Source organism: Engystomops pustulosus, chromosome 2 (genome assembly GCF_040894005.1).
Source record: "Engystomops pustulosus chromosome 2, aEngPut4.maternal, whole genome shotgun sequence".
NCBI classification, from domain to species: Eukaryota; Metazoa; Chordata; class Amphibia; order Anura; family Leptodactylidae; genus Engystomops; species Engystomops pustulosus.
The window spans coordinates 90549782-90567245 of NC_092412.1; the positions used below are offsets into that span (position 1 = coordinate 90549782).

The 17464-nt window shown below is 39.0% G+C and overlaps 1 protein-coding gene across 1 annotated transcript in view; it reads right to left on the minus strand.

Moving 5' to 3' along the window:
• PCCA (propionyl-CoA carboxylase subunit alpha) overlaps positions 1-17464 on the minus strand; it is a 261842-nt gene that overhangs the window by 49941 nt on the left and 194437 nt on the right. Inside the window, exons 20-21 of the mRNA XM_072135508.1 lie at positions 9308-9406; positions 1554-1607 (exon numbers count right to left, since the gene is read on the minus strand). Coding sequence (XP_071991609.1) covers positions 1554-1607; positions 9308-9406 — 153 coding nt within the window. The remainder of the gene's footprint in view (positions 1-1553; positions 1608-9307; positions 9407-17464) is intronic.

The window sequence follows — 17464 nt, forward strand, 5'->3', positions numbered from 1 at the left end:
AATATTACATTTTACACAGAGCATTTACTGTTCAGACCAGCGCTTGTGTGCTGTGTGGCATTAAATAGAAGTGAATAGAAGGAAGTCAGCACCAATGTTGTTTTGGCTTTGCTAATTGAGTCACCATGAGAAAATGCTGAAAGAGCACATTTACCATCAATACAGGAGCACAGCACCCTTTCATGTCAAGAACACTTCCTAATTTCAGTTTGTCACATAAAAGTAAATGGGATGTATATGTAATAAAATGTCCCACTAAGATAAGATTACCGCCAGTTAGAAAGTAATGTAAATAGTAGCAAATCTAATCTTCTTACCTGTGACTGTAGTTATTACATACCTTTTGGTGCTCATCTGTGTCATGTGGTCAGCAATACCTCCCACCAAAAGAGATAGTACCTTGTCCTGTCTATGGGCATCAGCTTCAAAATGTAACCCAGAATGGCCTTAGTTCACACCGCAGCATGTGCGAGCCAGCTGGTCGCAATGAAGAAGATAGAACATGCCCCATCTTTGGAATAATTTGCACCATGGTCACACAACTTCCTATGGTGAGGGGAGGGTGAGCAGTGCTCACTCCTTCTTCCTTGTCTACCCGCACATGTGCTGAGCCTGGGTTACAGCAAAGATGAGCACAAAGTCCATGTGCAGTATTTGTGTGTTCCTTTAACAGACCCTGGATCCATTTTGTAAAACAAAAAAAAAAAGCATGTCCTATACCAGTGATGGCCAACCTTTTGGAGAAACCCATTTATACGTCACAAAGTGCCAACATGACAATTTAAGCAGTAACTTATTAATCCCTGCTGCATCACAGTTTTCAATCGTATTGGCGTCATGAGTTCACCAATACAATAGAAAGATGGTGGAGAAATGTAGATTTTAGCTTCCCTCCAGGGTTCCCTGAAGAGGAAGAATCAGGGTTCCCAGAGCAGGAGATCCAACAATAATCTTTCCCCATCACACCTTCTTGTTCCTGCTGTAACCCTGGCAGCCAAGGATGTCGCTTTTAAATGGCAAGTCCTGGGTTGTATTGGACCACAAGAGGAAGCCTTGAGTCCTATCCGGCAAACTCTGTGTTGGGGGAAGGCCTGGGTGGCCACAGAAAGGGCTCTGAGTGCCACCTCTGGCACCCGTGCCATAGGTTCGCCACCACTGTCCTATACCGTCCAAGTGGTAAGCATTAAAAACAGATGGCTGCTAGGATACACCATTGAACAACTGTAAAAAGCATCCATTTCTTGTACAGATCCGTTACCCCCCCCCCCCCCCCCCAAAAAAAAACCAAACAAACAGGTGACAGATCGGATTGATGCCACTCAACCATTAAATACTGTGAATACTTGTGCAGAGCATAAAGCTTGGAGTTTTAACGTTGACTTTTTAAGTCTCCCTTCATTGTTCTAAGAGACCTTGTTCTTTTGTGGATACAGCAGTTTTACTTGTTGATACCTCTATAGATTGTAGTAACTTTGAACTCCAGTAATTCATTTCTAATTATACATGATACAAACGAGCCCGCTATCAGGCAAGCATGGAAAAATGGTACTCACCACTGTGCCCAAGAACTGAATGCTAATATTCCCAGCTGCGTCACGACCAAGGCACTAAATGGCAGAAAAAAAAAGCAGAACAGATGAAGCATTAACTTGAAGTATATAACAGTTCTGATTAATAAAATACAAGACACTTGTGGTGTACAATGATATAACAGCAAACACATTAACTGTAAAAAAAAAAAAAAATCCAATAATCAAAGAAAAAACATTGGAAGTCAAAACACAAAATATGGATTTAGTAAAGACCATGTAAAAGCAGTAACCTTAAAATTCATTAAAAAATTCATATTTCACTAAAACTAAAAAGCAATTATTCATATGTGCATCTTGGAACTCCATCTCACAATCTTACAATACACTGAGTATATGCCAACTGATAAAATGACAGATACAAAACAGGATTTTTTTTTTAGCAAAATGCTACACTGATTTAGTTTGATGTAATATATTGTGAATCATGTAATAAGATGTGCTACTTTATCTTTATCTGGGGCTTAAAGCAACACATTTTCACTATTTTACAGCGCTATGTATGGTCTGTAAGGCCGGGGTCACACGTTCCACAAGTTAGGGCACGGGGTGGGGGGCTCGGCCTATATCACATATGACTTTCCACATAAACGCAATGGTCACCAGACCCTGGTGCCTTTAATTGTTTAAATGCAAGACATCGGTGGCTAATGAACAATAACATGCATTTCACCCCATGTGCTAGATTTACACTACGAAACACAACGCTAGCAGCATGTATGACTGCAGCCTTAACGGAGGAGACTGATTATGGACTACTATTCCTTCAGATGCTGTGATCACCGTTTGTAGACTTCTTTTTTACGAGATCAACTTAGCACTGGATGAAAAGTCGCCGTTCTATTTGTCTTACCACACTGCTCACAAAACGACCCAGCACTAAAGTCTAAAGCAAAGTTTTCCCCCTGTCCTCCATCTGGCAAATGTTAATAATAAAAACCTTATACGCTTCTGTCAATATCATATCAGAATGTTTCATCTGTTGTAAAGTTTTTAAGATTCCATTTTGCAATGTTTTTGGATAAAATGGCATAACAGATCAATTCACCATAAAGCATAAAATATGCTAAATTTAAACTCCTTGTAAAATTATGACTAATGTAAACTTACTTTCACGAGTAAGTTGAATAATATATAATAAGTTCCTAAGGGTGCTGCCACACTTGGCGTTCTTGGAACGTTTTAAAGTGTGCGTTTTCAGTCTGTTTAAAAACACATGCATTTTTTAATGTTTACCTTGTGTCTGGCTGCTTTGAACTTGTTTATCTACATTTCTAGAAGTGTAGGAAGCGGCAAAACAGATTAAAACCAGACAGAAGCATGGTAAGCGTACAAAAACGCATGCGTTTTCAGTTCTTTTAAAAACAGTCCAGGAACGTGACTTGTTGCAGCACCGTAAGATGCATTTTCAGTGCGTTTAAAAACAATCCAAGAATGCTCCACATGACAACACCCTTAGGGGCATTCTTGAACAGTTTTTGGACTGCTTTTAAACGGACTGAAAACACATGCATTTTTATACGTTTAGGCTCTGACCATGGCATTTTACAGGTTATACACCCGTACTAGTACGGGGCCGAGCACTAATAGCGGGAGACTGTGCCGTACTAGTACGCCGCTGAGAGCTGAAGGGTTAAAAATGCATGCGTTTCATGGACTGAAAACACATGCATTAATATGGTCCAGGGACAACAGTGCCATAACTTTAGAAAGAAAAGGACAAGCAGCACATAGTAGGCATTGTTCTGTTCGTTTTCAAAGGGGGAGTCACATATAATAATTTGGTACAATCACTATAGCTTTACCGTTACGCTTTCAATAAATTTTTTTATATGGTGGAGTGTTTGTCTAATATACTTCATCAATTCTCCTTTGTTTGTAAAGAAACAGGCTTTTAAGTGCCCCTTAGATACAGTGTTAATTCTCCATTGATATAGCAAATCTGTCTACAGGAGTGAAGATGGGTATCTCACCTCTTCCATTTGTTACACAGCTGCTAACCCTTCCTACTCACTCTCTTGCTATTATATGTTATAAGCATTATTTTCAAACATCAAGCTGGCTTTACTTGCCGCATCGTGAGAAGAGGCCATGGCATGGGATCTGGAGATGTGATTTGCACCTAGGCAAGTAAAAACTTTTCTATTTTTAATTTTTGCCCACCTACAGTCTTTATAAAGGTTGATTTGGGATGCTCAAGCACAGGGCCTTAAGGACCTAAAGTTGGTTTAGAGAACCTCATTAATGTGAAAGCTGATTTATATACAAAATTAGGTACTTGGAACTTTAGCCATGGCTTTGTGTATTGAGACACAACTTATTTTTTCTTTATTTTAGATAAAGCTTGATAAATATAACTTGTCAGGAAAAAAAAAGGAGAACTTAAAAGTGTACGATAAAAGGAAATGGTGCCAATAACTGGCATTTTTTAATGATAGATTGATGGAATGGAAACTATGGCAGATACAAAGTTAGTACAGAAAAATTCCGTCATTTACTTTTATAAAAGGAAACGAGTACATGGACTTTTCCCACAGCTTCCAATAAATAGAGCCAAGTGCTTTTGGAAACTGCAAAGGTGAACAAAGCTCTGAGTACCGACAATGAGCATGCAGAGTGCCAAAACAAACAAGGACTGAGTGCATGATAAGCTGTCAGTACGTGGCAAGATGAAAAAGAAAACAAGGGACCTTTTATCATTTTATTAGCACTCCACCCTAATTAGTGGACTTTTGACTATTGTGTTACATTTCGCTCAAAACTAAGAGAGGTTGCCAATGTCAATCGAGGGTGTCATTTATTCAGTCTCTTCTGTTAACTATGGGCATGTGGCGACAAACAGAAACCTTCATTCAATGAATGTGTGACCTAATAATGAAGAGTAAGCACAGATAATAGGCCAGGTTTGCCCTGCATGTTTCAGCTGACAAAGTCACTGGCACACACGAAAAGAGAGAAGGCCTTAGTCCATTCTAAATAAAGGGCATTTACTATAGATGGACACAAGCGAGTCTGCCGCAAAACAACAGCCTCCCAGAACAAGGTGGTCTCTTCTATACAACAAGAGCAGATAATTGCAACATCTTTTAATTCTGCATATAAAAGGCTTGATCTATGCTCTGCCACTAAAGAAGGGCACAGATATACAACACACGGACACAGTGCAGCTGTTTCTGAAAAGATACAGAGGTACGTCACAGTAAATTGTGTACAAATCTTAAAATTCAACTCTTAAATTGAAAGTGACATTGAGGGGGAGAAGCACAGACAAAGGGATGCCAAGATGAAAGAATGGGGAACAAAGATGAATGAGATAAAATAAAATTGGGAATGCCATGTGCTTATTAAAAGCAAGGTTACACAAAGTCATGGACCATTTTGTAGACATGCCCACATACACGTGCATAAATTTATTATCTTCATCACTACATTCAGACCCAAAGTTATAACCTACAGCCATAAAGGTATCAAATGGCACAAAATAGTTAACCAAAAGACACCAAAAAGAAATTGACATAAGTTAACTCCAAACATAAGGGGCTGAATTTTAAGGGTCCTTCTTACTTTTCTATATTAATTGTAGGCTCAACCTGGACTTGGATCGGAATTTACAGCAAGCCTAGTTTGTAGCCACAAACCAACAAGACAAAATCCGCTGGTGCACAGACATTCCTGGAGCTCCATATAGATAGTGTGATAGATAAGTAGATAAGCTCTAACATATTTCTTTATTCCAGAAACTAAAATCATTAATTCGGGTGTAAGCAGCAAAGCATGTTTTGACTTGTGTCTTGCTTGTAAACCTCATCACATTCAAACACTGGCAATAATTTAAGGCGAGTACAGGGTTTGTTTTTTTTCTTGACTCGAGTATAAGCCGAGTTAGGGGTTTTTAACACATTTTTTGTGGCTTGACTTGGCTTATACTCAGGTATATACGGGAATCATGCAAACATGCTGCATCAATCCTCTATTTTTGTTGCTTACACCTGAATTATTGATTTTAATTGATGGAATATAGAGATGATACTGGAAATTCTATGTAAAAGTAAAAACTGTTGCCACAAAAGAAACATGGCAGAATTTCTCCAAATCCCAGCATTAGGCAGCATTCCACAACCCTATGGGAGACGTATGTACAGCCGCAAGCTTGCGGCTGTACCTATGTCCCCCATAGACAGCAATGGCCGCACTGGGCAATACCGTGCCACACATCAATGAGTCACCCGGGGCAGCAATCAGCCATCCAAGATGGCGGCGCCCATGGAATGGTAAGTTAGGGGCCATGGTCCAACCTGACCACTTAACAGTTTAACTGCCGCGTTCGGTGCCAGCATACTGTACAGCTGACACCCATTGTGTATTGATAGAGCTCAGCCCATGATCTCTAACCGTACACCACCGATTGCACCAGGACGTTATAGTACATCCTGGTGTGCAGGTGTGACACAGGTGTGATTCATATGCAGAGCACACAGCGCCTATTCGGCTGTCTGAGTCACTCCGTACTATGCAGGGACACATGTGACGTGTGGTGAAGTTACAACAACTGTTTGCACGGAGCCGCAGCTGACAGAAGAGCCGGGAAAAGAATAGAGCTGCGAGGCGTGGGAACAAAAGGACGGCATATAAGTATTAGTTTTATTTTTGCGGGCCAAATATTAATGGAACTGAAGGGGATCTATAGATATATACATGTGGGGGTCAGGTGACGTTAATACTAGGGGGGGGGCTCTGTATATAAATAAACTTGATAGGGGAATATAATATGTGCTAGATACAATATAAATAAACTGGAGCTGGCTATTTGGGATACTGTATATAACTGAACTGTTTCAGGGCGCTTCTAAATATAATAAAACTGATTTGGTGGAATTTATATTTGGGGGCAAGATAGTAATTAAAATGGTAAAGGAGGCTACATGAGAGGCTCTATATAGTCAAACTGTGGGGGGATCCAAATATGGAGGTCAGATAGTAATTGAACTGGAAGGACTATATGGGAGCTGTATTTAATTAAACTGAGGGGGTGGGCTATATATTGGGGCCAGATATAGTCTATATGGGAGACTGTTTATAATCAAACTAGTGAGTTCTATATTCAGTATCCCTGGGTGTATGCACTGGCAGACCATTAGCTAAGTAACCAATTAAATATGCCTGCGATGGTATATTGAAAAGTCTCCACTATTTTAATAACATAATTATTATTAAAAAATGTATTTATAATTGCTCAGCCCTATGAGCTACATGCCAATCTTGGTTATATTTTGGCAAATGTCATAAAGCTACCACCATGCTACACCCTACATAGTTCTGATGCACGGCTCAATACAAATGTGAACAGAGTGTAACCTGGTTCTGCTAAAGCCTATCTGAATCCAAATAAGTGGCTGAAAGTGTTTGATACATGAAAAATAACCTGTCAAAGATTTTTTTCATCTGAAGCTTTAGTTTATTTAGAGATCTATCATTACATTGTTTTTCCCTTTTATGGTTTTCCCTTTTTATTATTAACCAAGTTAAGCAATAGACAAAGCTTCTTTGCCAGTAAAATCAACAGTGTCATGGAATAAAAGGAGTATGATGAATATAAATCCAGTGAATGCAAATAATTAAAGATGAGATGGATAGAAGGCTACCTAACGTCTTTACAGTTTAATTTACGTCCACTTGACTTGCCACTAATGTCAATTAACAGATTCAACCCATGAAAATAAGGAGGAATATAATGCACAGATACATATATTTAGACTAATAGTAATTATTTATTCAACCTATATTGGTGTAACCTTTCGCCAGTTCACAACTAATTAATGTAATTTGTCGTTTCTTCTGAATCAGAAGTGGTTTGAGTGCAGCTCCTCCTAACTTTGCTCCTTTGCCACAGAAAATTAGTTCCGCCTAGTTGGGCATCAATGACTTATTCACAGTGCACCAGTGCATAGTACAATTTGTTTAGCAGAGGGGGCTTGAAATGGGTGACTACCTTCATCAGGCTCGAAACAGAAATGTGTTTTCTAGTACAAAAAAAGAGAACATCATTATTCAAGGTACTTTCTAAAGGCTGCTAATGATGGCCTAGTTCAGATGGCCACCAGCTGTGTCCAGGTGGATTAAAAATGTGAAATCATACAAACTAGCCTAGCCTAGTCTGTCTATCAGCTATTGGGTATGTGTTATTCAATTTACAACCAGGAGATAATCTTGGGGTCAAACGAAATGTGAAAAGTAGTAGTCTGAAGGAAAAATAAGGCAACAGGCTAGGATAAAAATTTTGAAATGCTAACTCGGCTTATACTCAAATCAATAGAAAAAGAACTCTGTACTAATCTTTGTAACTACCCCCTGCTGGTCCTCTTCGGTCTTCAGCTCCGGGTCAGTCTTCTGCTCCCCATGCGGTCCCGTCGTGCGAACCATGACGTCAGCCGCTTGCCAACATCATAATTTGTGTGCCGTCATCGCAACATACTATGATGTCAGCAAGCGGCTGTTAATATCATCAACATGTTAAGTATCCCCTGTGACTCACAAATCCCGATCAATATAAAGTTACTCTGAATTAGAAATTTGTGCCCAAACTTAAAATAAAACATATAATAAAACATTAAAATAAAGCATGGATAAACCAGGGACACTAACTCATAGATCCATGTACTGTACCTGTACTAATCTTATTACATGGCCTCCATCCTTTTTAAATAAACATTTAGAACTATGCTGAGTCCGAGGGGCTCTGGTGGATGTTTCCAGAACACTCTAGAACTGCAGATTCACAGATTGGACTGTTTGCTCTTACATACTCTGGGGCACTGTAACAAAGTCTCACACTTGACACAATTGCCCAGACCTATCACTAAAGTACTGAGTGTGCCAGATTAATGAAGATGGTCTTCAATAATGTGGTACACCCTCCCCGCTCCAAACACGCTTAAACGGGATGCACCAATTTATTTCTGCAGCACAGTTTAATGGCAGTGCACCACAATGTTGGGACTTCGGACATAAAAGTGGTGTCCAGCGTGAATCCACACTGGAATGCCCCATTAGGTGCACAGTTGTGTTGTGGTGCAACACAAAACAGGCACAAATGCTTCATATTATATATTATATATATATATACATATATATATATATATTTGTGCCTGTTTGTGCCTGTTTTGTGTTGCACCACAACACAACTGTGCACCTAATGGGGCATTCCAGTGTGGATTCACACTGGACACCACTTTTATATACATACTGCACCGGTACTGGTGCAGCCAGTTTAATAGATTTGCCCCAAAGACTCATGACCTATTTTTAAATTATGCAAACTATATTTTATTATATAAAAATATAGACTTTTCTGAGCTCAGCAGAAAAGTATTCTTTTTATATACCAATGGCCACTAACCGTTTGTATCTTGTAAGACAATCGGAATGGTGGCAATAGCCACACTAGATATAAAACTGAGGAACAGTAGAACTTCAAATTTGCAAATGATATTGCAAATATTGCAAATGTGATTTTTCAGTGCATTTGGTCATAGGTTTTCTATGGTAAGCCAAACAGCAGAACTTGTAGGTAACATTTAGCTTCCAAGCCAATTGGAAGGGGATCTCTGCTATATACATTCGAGTTAAAGAAAAAAGTATTAAAAAGTAATAAAAACATCCTTGTTGTTTAGGTAAGGTATGAGGTATGCTGATGACTTTAACAGAATTAAAGCACTTACCTGAATGGTCTTCTGAGTGTCACCAATGCTGACAGACATTAATGGCGCAGACAGATTCCACTCGCTGGACACATTCACTTTAGCCCCATCAACTTCCACCTGTTTGGACATCATAACAGACTATTAATATAAAGACAGCTTCTCTGAAGTTCATTACTGCACACAAAGCAAAAGGCATTTTAAACAGATGGCTTCCAAGCAACCTGTCATGTTCACCAATCCTTCTATACGACAGGGTCCAACTATGTAAGCATCCAGTCATCTCTGGGGAGAGGTGAAGGACCTGTGAACAGCTGCCGCAGGATAATGCTGCATCAAGTGATTTTCAGCAAACAAGAAAGCGCCAACTACGCTGCAGACATTTGTAGACATGCTACATTTAATGCATTTAGACATGTAATTTCAATACATTGAGGTGACACTTTGTTAGCTATAAAACAGGCCTTGGATATAATATACCCTCTAAGGCACAGAGCTCTGCATTACTTAAATGAGTTGTACATGGCCGTTTTAATTAATGAGAAACTCTAATTAATAGGGAATTTTATGCTACACCTGGTTTAGTCAATCTTTTGGAAAATCATCATCATACTGCAGATTAATATCTGACAGCAGGGCTTCATTTAACATAAGTTGAATAGCTAATTTTATGTGGATGGCTAAAAGACTGCATAATTAGTCAGTGGGAATCTGAAGGTATTTTTTAAAATCTACCATCAAATTCAAGCATGAAGACACTTACTTAAAGATCTAGGCACAGTGACTGTGGTAATCTTCTTAAATTGGTTATCCATGGTCTCCAAAGAGCAAAGCAGGTCACCCCTTCCCATGCACTTCCTGTTGCTAGATTACAGAGGCAGATGGAAGAGGGGGAGAGCAGGGGGAGGGTGAGACATGTTCTGCAAGAACCCCCAGAACCGTTCATTACCATAATTTTAAAAGTTGATTTTAGAAGGAAGGAGGGCATGGATAACAAATATAAGAAGATTACCAGTCACCTGGATACCTGGATTTATGAACAAGTCTCCCTGGTTTATCATGTTTGATTTTGATGGTAGAAACAAGTTTTTATGCAGAAATGACAAAGATTTCAGAATCAAAACTTAATATGTTCTACAATGATCCAGGAAGTGCAAGACTGCAAGACTACTTTTTACTTTGTATATTACAAGTTTTTGTTCTCAGGGATTGTCTCAAAGATTATAAAATGAGCACACAGGATCTTAAGAATGTGCAGATTGTTTCTGTGAAAGTCTTGGCCAAAATCAATCCTGAGCATTCTTGAATATACTCAGGATAACAAAATGACACATTCTCTAATTCACTATTATTAACAAAAATACAGCATCTCACAGATGTAATCCCAACTTGTTCCATCACTCCCGGTGTACACAATTTCGGTTGCCTCGAGATCTGATGAGAAATCTTCTGATTATGGTCAAAAAGGGCAGATTCTACTCTTTAATAGCTTCTCCGTTCTGCACAATGCAGTGTAATCTCTGCCCCTCTCTCCTCTATTACAAGAACCTCACACACAGACACTAGTCAGATACTAGTGAATGTTCAGAAGATAAATAAAAGTGTATATAAACTCTGGACTCTAATAATGTACCCACATTGTCAGCACACAGCATCTCATAGCACAGAGGAATCATGAAGTGTCTGCTTAGAGAGTTATAGGAGCTAAAACATCAATAAAACTGAGTCAAATTGTAAAGTAAGGGGGCTACAATTTATCTTTATCGTGTAAACATCACTAAAGGGTTACATTTGAGAATTTTTGTTCATGGGCAAACCACTTAAACGTAGAAAATTGGTGACTTGCTCAGTACTTATTTCACCCGCTGTAGATTAATACTAATTTTAGATAAAAGGTTAAAACATTTTTTTAGAAAATCCTAAAGAACTATCAAAAGGAGGTATTATATAAATGGATTTAATTTATTATATTCCATGTTCTTAGTTTATTAGTCCAGGTGCTAGGATGGATATAGCAAAGATAAGCAAGTGATCTCAAGGATTTTTTAATAAATATTTTTAAGCAGCCTACAGATCTAATACTGCACATAAATCTTTGGGCATGAGAAAGTCTGCAAAAATCTGCAAGTGATAAGAGCTGAAATGCAATAATGGATAATTAAATTGGCCAAGGATTCAAGGGGTCTCGTGTTCCCCAAAACTTCCACAAGACTGTATAGCTCCACTTCAAACCTTAAAGGGGATCTGGGGGGGGGTCACGAGTTAAGCCCTCTCCATACGACTTGTTCTCATGACAATCTCTATAAGTATCCAGTAACTGCCATTTGCTGAGATATGTAATAGTGTACCAGTGGCACACAGATCTATAGCAAACTCTCCATATGCTGCAATACTGTAGTATGGCAGGAACCATCACACCCCTAGAGTTGAAGTACCCTAAGAGGTCTAAAAAAAAAAAAAAAAAAAGTAAAAATAAAAAAAAATCTCCAAATTTAATATCACCCCAATTTTTCCTAGAATGGATAAATAAATAAATAAATAAATAAATAATAATAATATTTTTAACATGTTGAGTATCTCCCGTGTCTTACAAATCCTGATCGATATACACTCACCGGCCACTTTATTAGGTACACCATGCTAGTAACGGGTTGGATTCCCTTTTGCCTTCAGAACTGCCTCAATTCTTCGTGGCATAGATTCAACAAGGTGCTGGAAACATTCCTCAGAGATTTTGGTCCATAATGACATGATGGCATCACACAGTTGCCGCAGATTTGTCGGCTGCACATCCATGATGCGAATCTCCCGTTCCACCACATCCCAAAGATGCTCTATTGGATTGAGATCTGGTGACTGTGGAGGCCATTTGAGTACAGTGAACTCATTGTCATGTTCAAGAAACCAGTCTGAGATGATTCCAGCTTTATGACATGGCGCGTTATCCTGCTGAAAGTAGCCATCAGATGTTGGGTACATTGTGGTCAAAAAGGGATGGACATGGTCAGCAACAATACTCAGGTAGGCTGTGGCTTTGCAACGATGCTCAATTGGTACCAAGGGGCCCAAAGAGTGCCAAGAAAATATTCCCCACACCATGACACCACTACCACCAGCCTGAACCGTTGATACAAGGCAGGATGGATCCATGCTTTCATGTTGTTGACACCAAATTCTGACCCTACCATCCGAATGTCGCAGCAGAAATAGAGACTCATCAGACCAGGCAGCGTTTTTCCAATCTTCTACTGTCCAATTTCGATGAGCTTGTGCAAATTGTAGCCTCAGTTTTCTGTTCTTAGCTGAAAGGAGTGGCACCCGGTGTGCTCTTCTGCTGCTGTAGCCCATCTGCCTCAATGTTCGACATACTGTACGTTCAGAGATGCTCTTCTGCCTACCTTGGTTGTAACGGGTGGCGATTTGAGTCACTGTTGCCTTTCTATCAGCTCGAACCAGTCTGCCCATTCTCCTCTGACCTCTGGCATCAACAAGGCATTTCCGCCCACAGAACTGCCGCTCACTGGATGTTTTTTCTTTTTCGGACCATTCTCTGTAAACCCTGGAGATGGTTGTGCGTGAAAATCCCAGTAGATCAGCAGTTTCTGAAATACTCAGACCAGACCTTCTGGCACCAACAACCATGCCACGTTCAAAGGCACTCAAATCACCTTTCTTCCCCATACTGATGCTCGGTTTGAACTGCAGGAGATTGTCTTGACCATGTCTACATGCCTTAATGCACTGAGTTGCCACCATGTGATTGGCTGATTAGAAATTAAGTTTTAACGAGCAGTTGGACAGGTGGCCGGTGAGTGTATAATGTTACCATGTAATAAAAAATTGTTCCCAAACTTCGAATTGCCACTTCTTCGCTATAAAAAGTGTTCAAAAGGTTGTACAGTCCAAAAAATGGTATCCCGTTCCACAATAAATGATACCACAAGTATGAAAAAGTTATTGGCTTAAGAATAGAGGATTTTATCTTCAGAAAAATATATTAAAATCTAATCATACTGACTCAGAGAATCAAGTAAACTTTAAACCGTGTCCACAAAACAACTGGCACAAATGCATTTTTTTCTGCCTCCCAGTATATGGCATGGAAAATCAAATAAGGCCACTAAAAAGGGCAATTTTCGATGTGGGAAACAATTTCTCATAAATCTCAGTACAAATAAAATTAAAAAATTAATGATTTTTAATGAAGAAGCAAAAGATTTAATGCAAAAACGGCATAGGGTTGCTGTGAGAAGGGGTTGATAATCAGCTGCACTTTTAGTTTAATGACTATTGATTCAATCATAGCCCTACGTCTTTACAGATTCATGTGCATTTGAGGTCCAAAGCAGTATGTACTTTGAGGCTATACCTCCCAAGTTTTCCTGTGAAGCTTCTGCTCCAGGCTCCTCCCTGGTCTAGTAGTAGATATATGGCAGTGCTGGGTGCAGGGAGCACCCTGCAACTAAACAATGCGTTCTGTTCATTAATATGCAAAATAACCTCATACCAAAGTATGGTCAACAGTAACAACCATGTTAAAGAAGTGTCAGTTATTATAATAACAACTTGCCACCAACAATACAAAGCCTCAAATATATTCTTTTTTTCAGTTGATTTATATTGATGTTTGTTTAGGGTTACACCCAGTGTCGGACTGGCCCACCAGAGTACCAGAGGTCCTCCGCCCTGGCTCAACCCAATACTGAACCCCAGAGGTCCATCAGAAAACACCACAATTTGGAGGCTGCTAAGGTATATTTCCTGGGGTATAACGAAGAGTGGGTCCGACACTGGTTACACCACAGAGTGTACTAAAATTGGAACTAATATAAACAATACTCATGGGCAAAAAATGCCTAACTTAGAACATCTCAAAGTATCAGCTCACCCTTCCTAGTTGTTGACACAGCTAGGAAGGTTGTTTTGACAGAAGGAATTATACATGGGAAAAAAGCCTTTCTATGCTTTTACAACACAACAGACACATTTTGTGATTCTTTATTTCTATAAAGTTATGGAGAATAGTACAAATTTTTATCATGGACTACATCCATTGCAGAAGCCCAAGTATCAACATTTAAAGGCTAGTGAAAAAAAATAAAGAAGCTGTGCTGTAGAAAACCATCAGTGCAGGAAATGGATTTGTTGTAAACAAGACTGATACACTGTAGCGTATACCCAGCTGTGAGAAATATTAGGTCTCCCTTAAATGATAACAGAGCTCCAGAATAGTGAAAAACTGAAACAAGAGTATATTGACAACTGAATATCCATTTTTTTATACACAAAGTTTTGTTTTCATCAAGAAAAATTAGACTTCTGGGAGATTTTCAGAACACAATTCAATGTTCAAACAAAATGAATAACATTACTAAACTATAAAAAAATAAAAATAAATGAATACAGAGATAACAATTAATACCTTTGTGCACAAGTTTGTTTATAATGTGAACATAAAGATGATGTGGAAATTTTTTATGGTTGTGATTTTCCACTGCACATAAATCTAGGAAAACAAAGAGCTCACCCTGAAATAATTCATACTGGAAACAAATTACCTACATCCTCTGCCACAGAGGAAAAAAATAAAATACATTTCCCTCCCATATTACTGTAGCCCTCAAAAGCCTTTTTCCATTACAATTATGAAGCCCAGCATGTCAGGCTAAATGTTTGACAAGTGTTCTTGATTTAGTTGGGGGAGGTTAGCTGGATGCATTTGATGATAGTACCAAATAAATAATCTTACAATAAATCAATGATATACATATCAGGAAGCTTATACTAAACATGAATTAGCTTTCATACATCAATAATAATCCTAATGAACTAAACAATAACTTGAGAAGTATCTACTAAATAATACAGCTTTTAGGACTTGAAAAAAAATAGTTAAAAACAGCACAAAAACGGAATGTGGAAAATAAAATTGCTTATCCATAAACTGGCTCTCTATGGCATTCAAACTATTTTTTTTTCCCTTTAATATTTCACCACCACATTCCAATACATGGTAATAAATATGTGTATGATGGTTTGCATTTCTGAAGAATAAATGGTAGTTTTCAGAGTCTGTAAAGACTAAAGCACGACAATGGTCAAGTTAGCTATCCTATGCCTAACATCATAAGCCTAACTTTCCCAATACAGGCAGTCCCTGGGTTACATACAAGATAGGGTCCGGAGGTTTTTTCTTAAAGGGAACCTGTCACCAGGAGACCCATATTTAGCACTCCGCCAGTCCCCACAGAGCATAGTACATACACTGCTAAAGTGTTTTTGCATAAAAAATTGGTTTTTACAGAAAAAAAGATATGTTATATAGTACCTTTCATTAGCATCTGCTGTGTGACTAGGCAGTTGCCCAATAGGAGGGGCTGGAAAGGAGCAGCCCCCCCCACCCTTGGGGAACAGCTTCTCCATGTGACCTTTTCAAATATATGAAAACACCCATCACTTGGTTTAGTGACGCCCCCTGCTCCTCTACAGCCAATCCTGAGTGTGGGGAGTTATTCATATATTTGAAAAGGTTACATGTTTCCATTTGGCCTACATGTGCAGATGTAGGCCAAATGGATGGCCCAATCAGCCATAGCAAGATAAATTGGTCATTTTAAATATGATTTGCATCTTTACACCATCACAAACTCATTCAAGTCTCCCAAGAAGACTGGTCACTCATGAAAGACAAAAGCAAGAGGACAGAATAGTGCAGAGAATCTCCATCTCATTTCAACGCTGGAAATTAAATTGCTCGCCAGTTCAGCACTGAACTGCAAGGATCTTGTCAAACAGTGTTTGCATGTTTAAGAGCACTTGGACTAGAAGCCCACTCTGCAGTGACCACCTTACTTATTAGCAGAAATAATCAAAAGGCTAGACTCAACTTTGCTGTGCAGCTCTGTGTTGACAGAGGAGAAGGGGTCCACAGTTCATTTTAGTGATGAAATCAATCAAATTTGATGCAAAACATTATATGGCTGACAAACTGGTGAAAGACTGAACCTAAAGTCTGAAAATAAGTCAGTGACAGGTGGTAGAGAAGGAAGTGCCATCATTGGTCCTCTCATATAGCTACATGAGCAAATGCAAGAGTGTTTCAGAACCTTCTTCAACCACACTTATTGGTTCCTTTATTGCATTGATCACTCAATAAACCAACAATTTTCAGGCAGAACAATGCCTTGTCACACAAAATGGGTAAAGCAGTTCCTTGAAACAGAAAACAGTGAAACAAAAAATAGACAGCCCAGTGTCCTGTTCTAACCCAATAGTTAACCTCTGGAAAATTCTTTGTGACAAATGAATGGCCAAGAACACAACATTCACAGAACTGTGGAAGAGACTAGTCATGTTATGTGGTCACAGATGTGCTGAAGTCATTCAAAGCAAAGGCCTGTGCACTTCTACTGATTGCTTACTGGTGTAATTATATAGTTTTTAAATTTTTTCCCTATCATACTAAATAAAAACAATATTGGAGAAACCTCTTATTCTTTTCAGAGGCACAACCTTTGTATTTTTCGGTTGACAGAGCGGTTTGAGGGCTTAATATTTTTTGATCACTTTTGAAAAATATTTGTGTGATGGGCATTTTTTTCTTTTCTTAATGGTTCTCATGATGCGGGTCTTATAATGATTCAGATGGGAATGTGTGATTTTAGGTACTTTTACTTTATTTTTTCATTTATTTTACCTTTTTTTAACACTTTATTACATTTCTATACACTTGGACTTGAACAAGTGATGCTATGTCGTCTTGTTGAAGTCCAAGCCACTGTGCTTTCATACTAAATGTATTTCAGTGGAGTGTAAACATCAGCGTGCAGCCCCCCCCACACACATTCACACCATGAACTCCATACCCCCCCCCCCCACATCATCAGCTTCCTATCTCCTTAGCCCCCCATCAGTTCCAAATCACCTCAGTGCCCTCACAACACACTATCAGCTCTTATCCCCTCTGTAAAAATTCCCCTCTGCTCCCAGAATAACTCACAGGCTTTGAGGCTTGAGACCAGATGAGGTCACTTAAGGTCCTGTGTAAGTCTTGTGTAAGTGTCCAAACAGCAGGAAGAGGGAGAGAACAGCACTGCTTTCTCAGAGATCTATCCAGTCCTGTGAGGTATGTACACAGTAGCAGAGCAGTAAGTTTATTGCTCCCTGCTCTGCCACTGC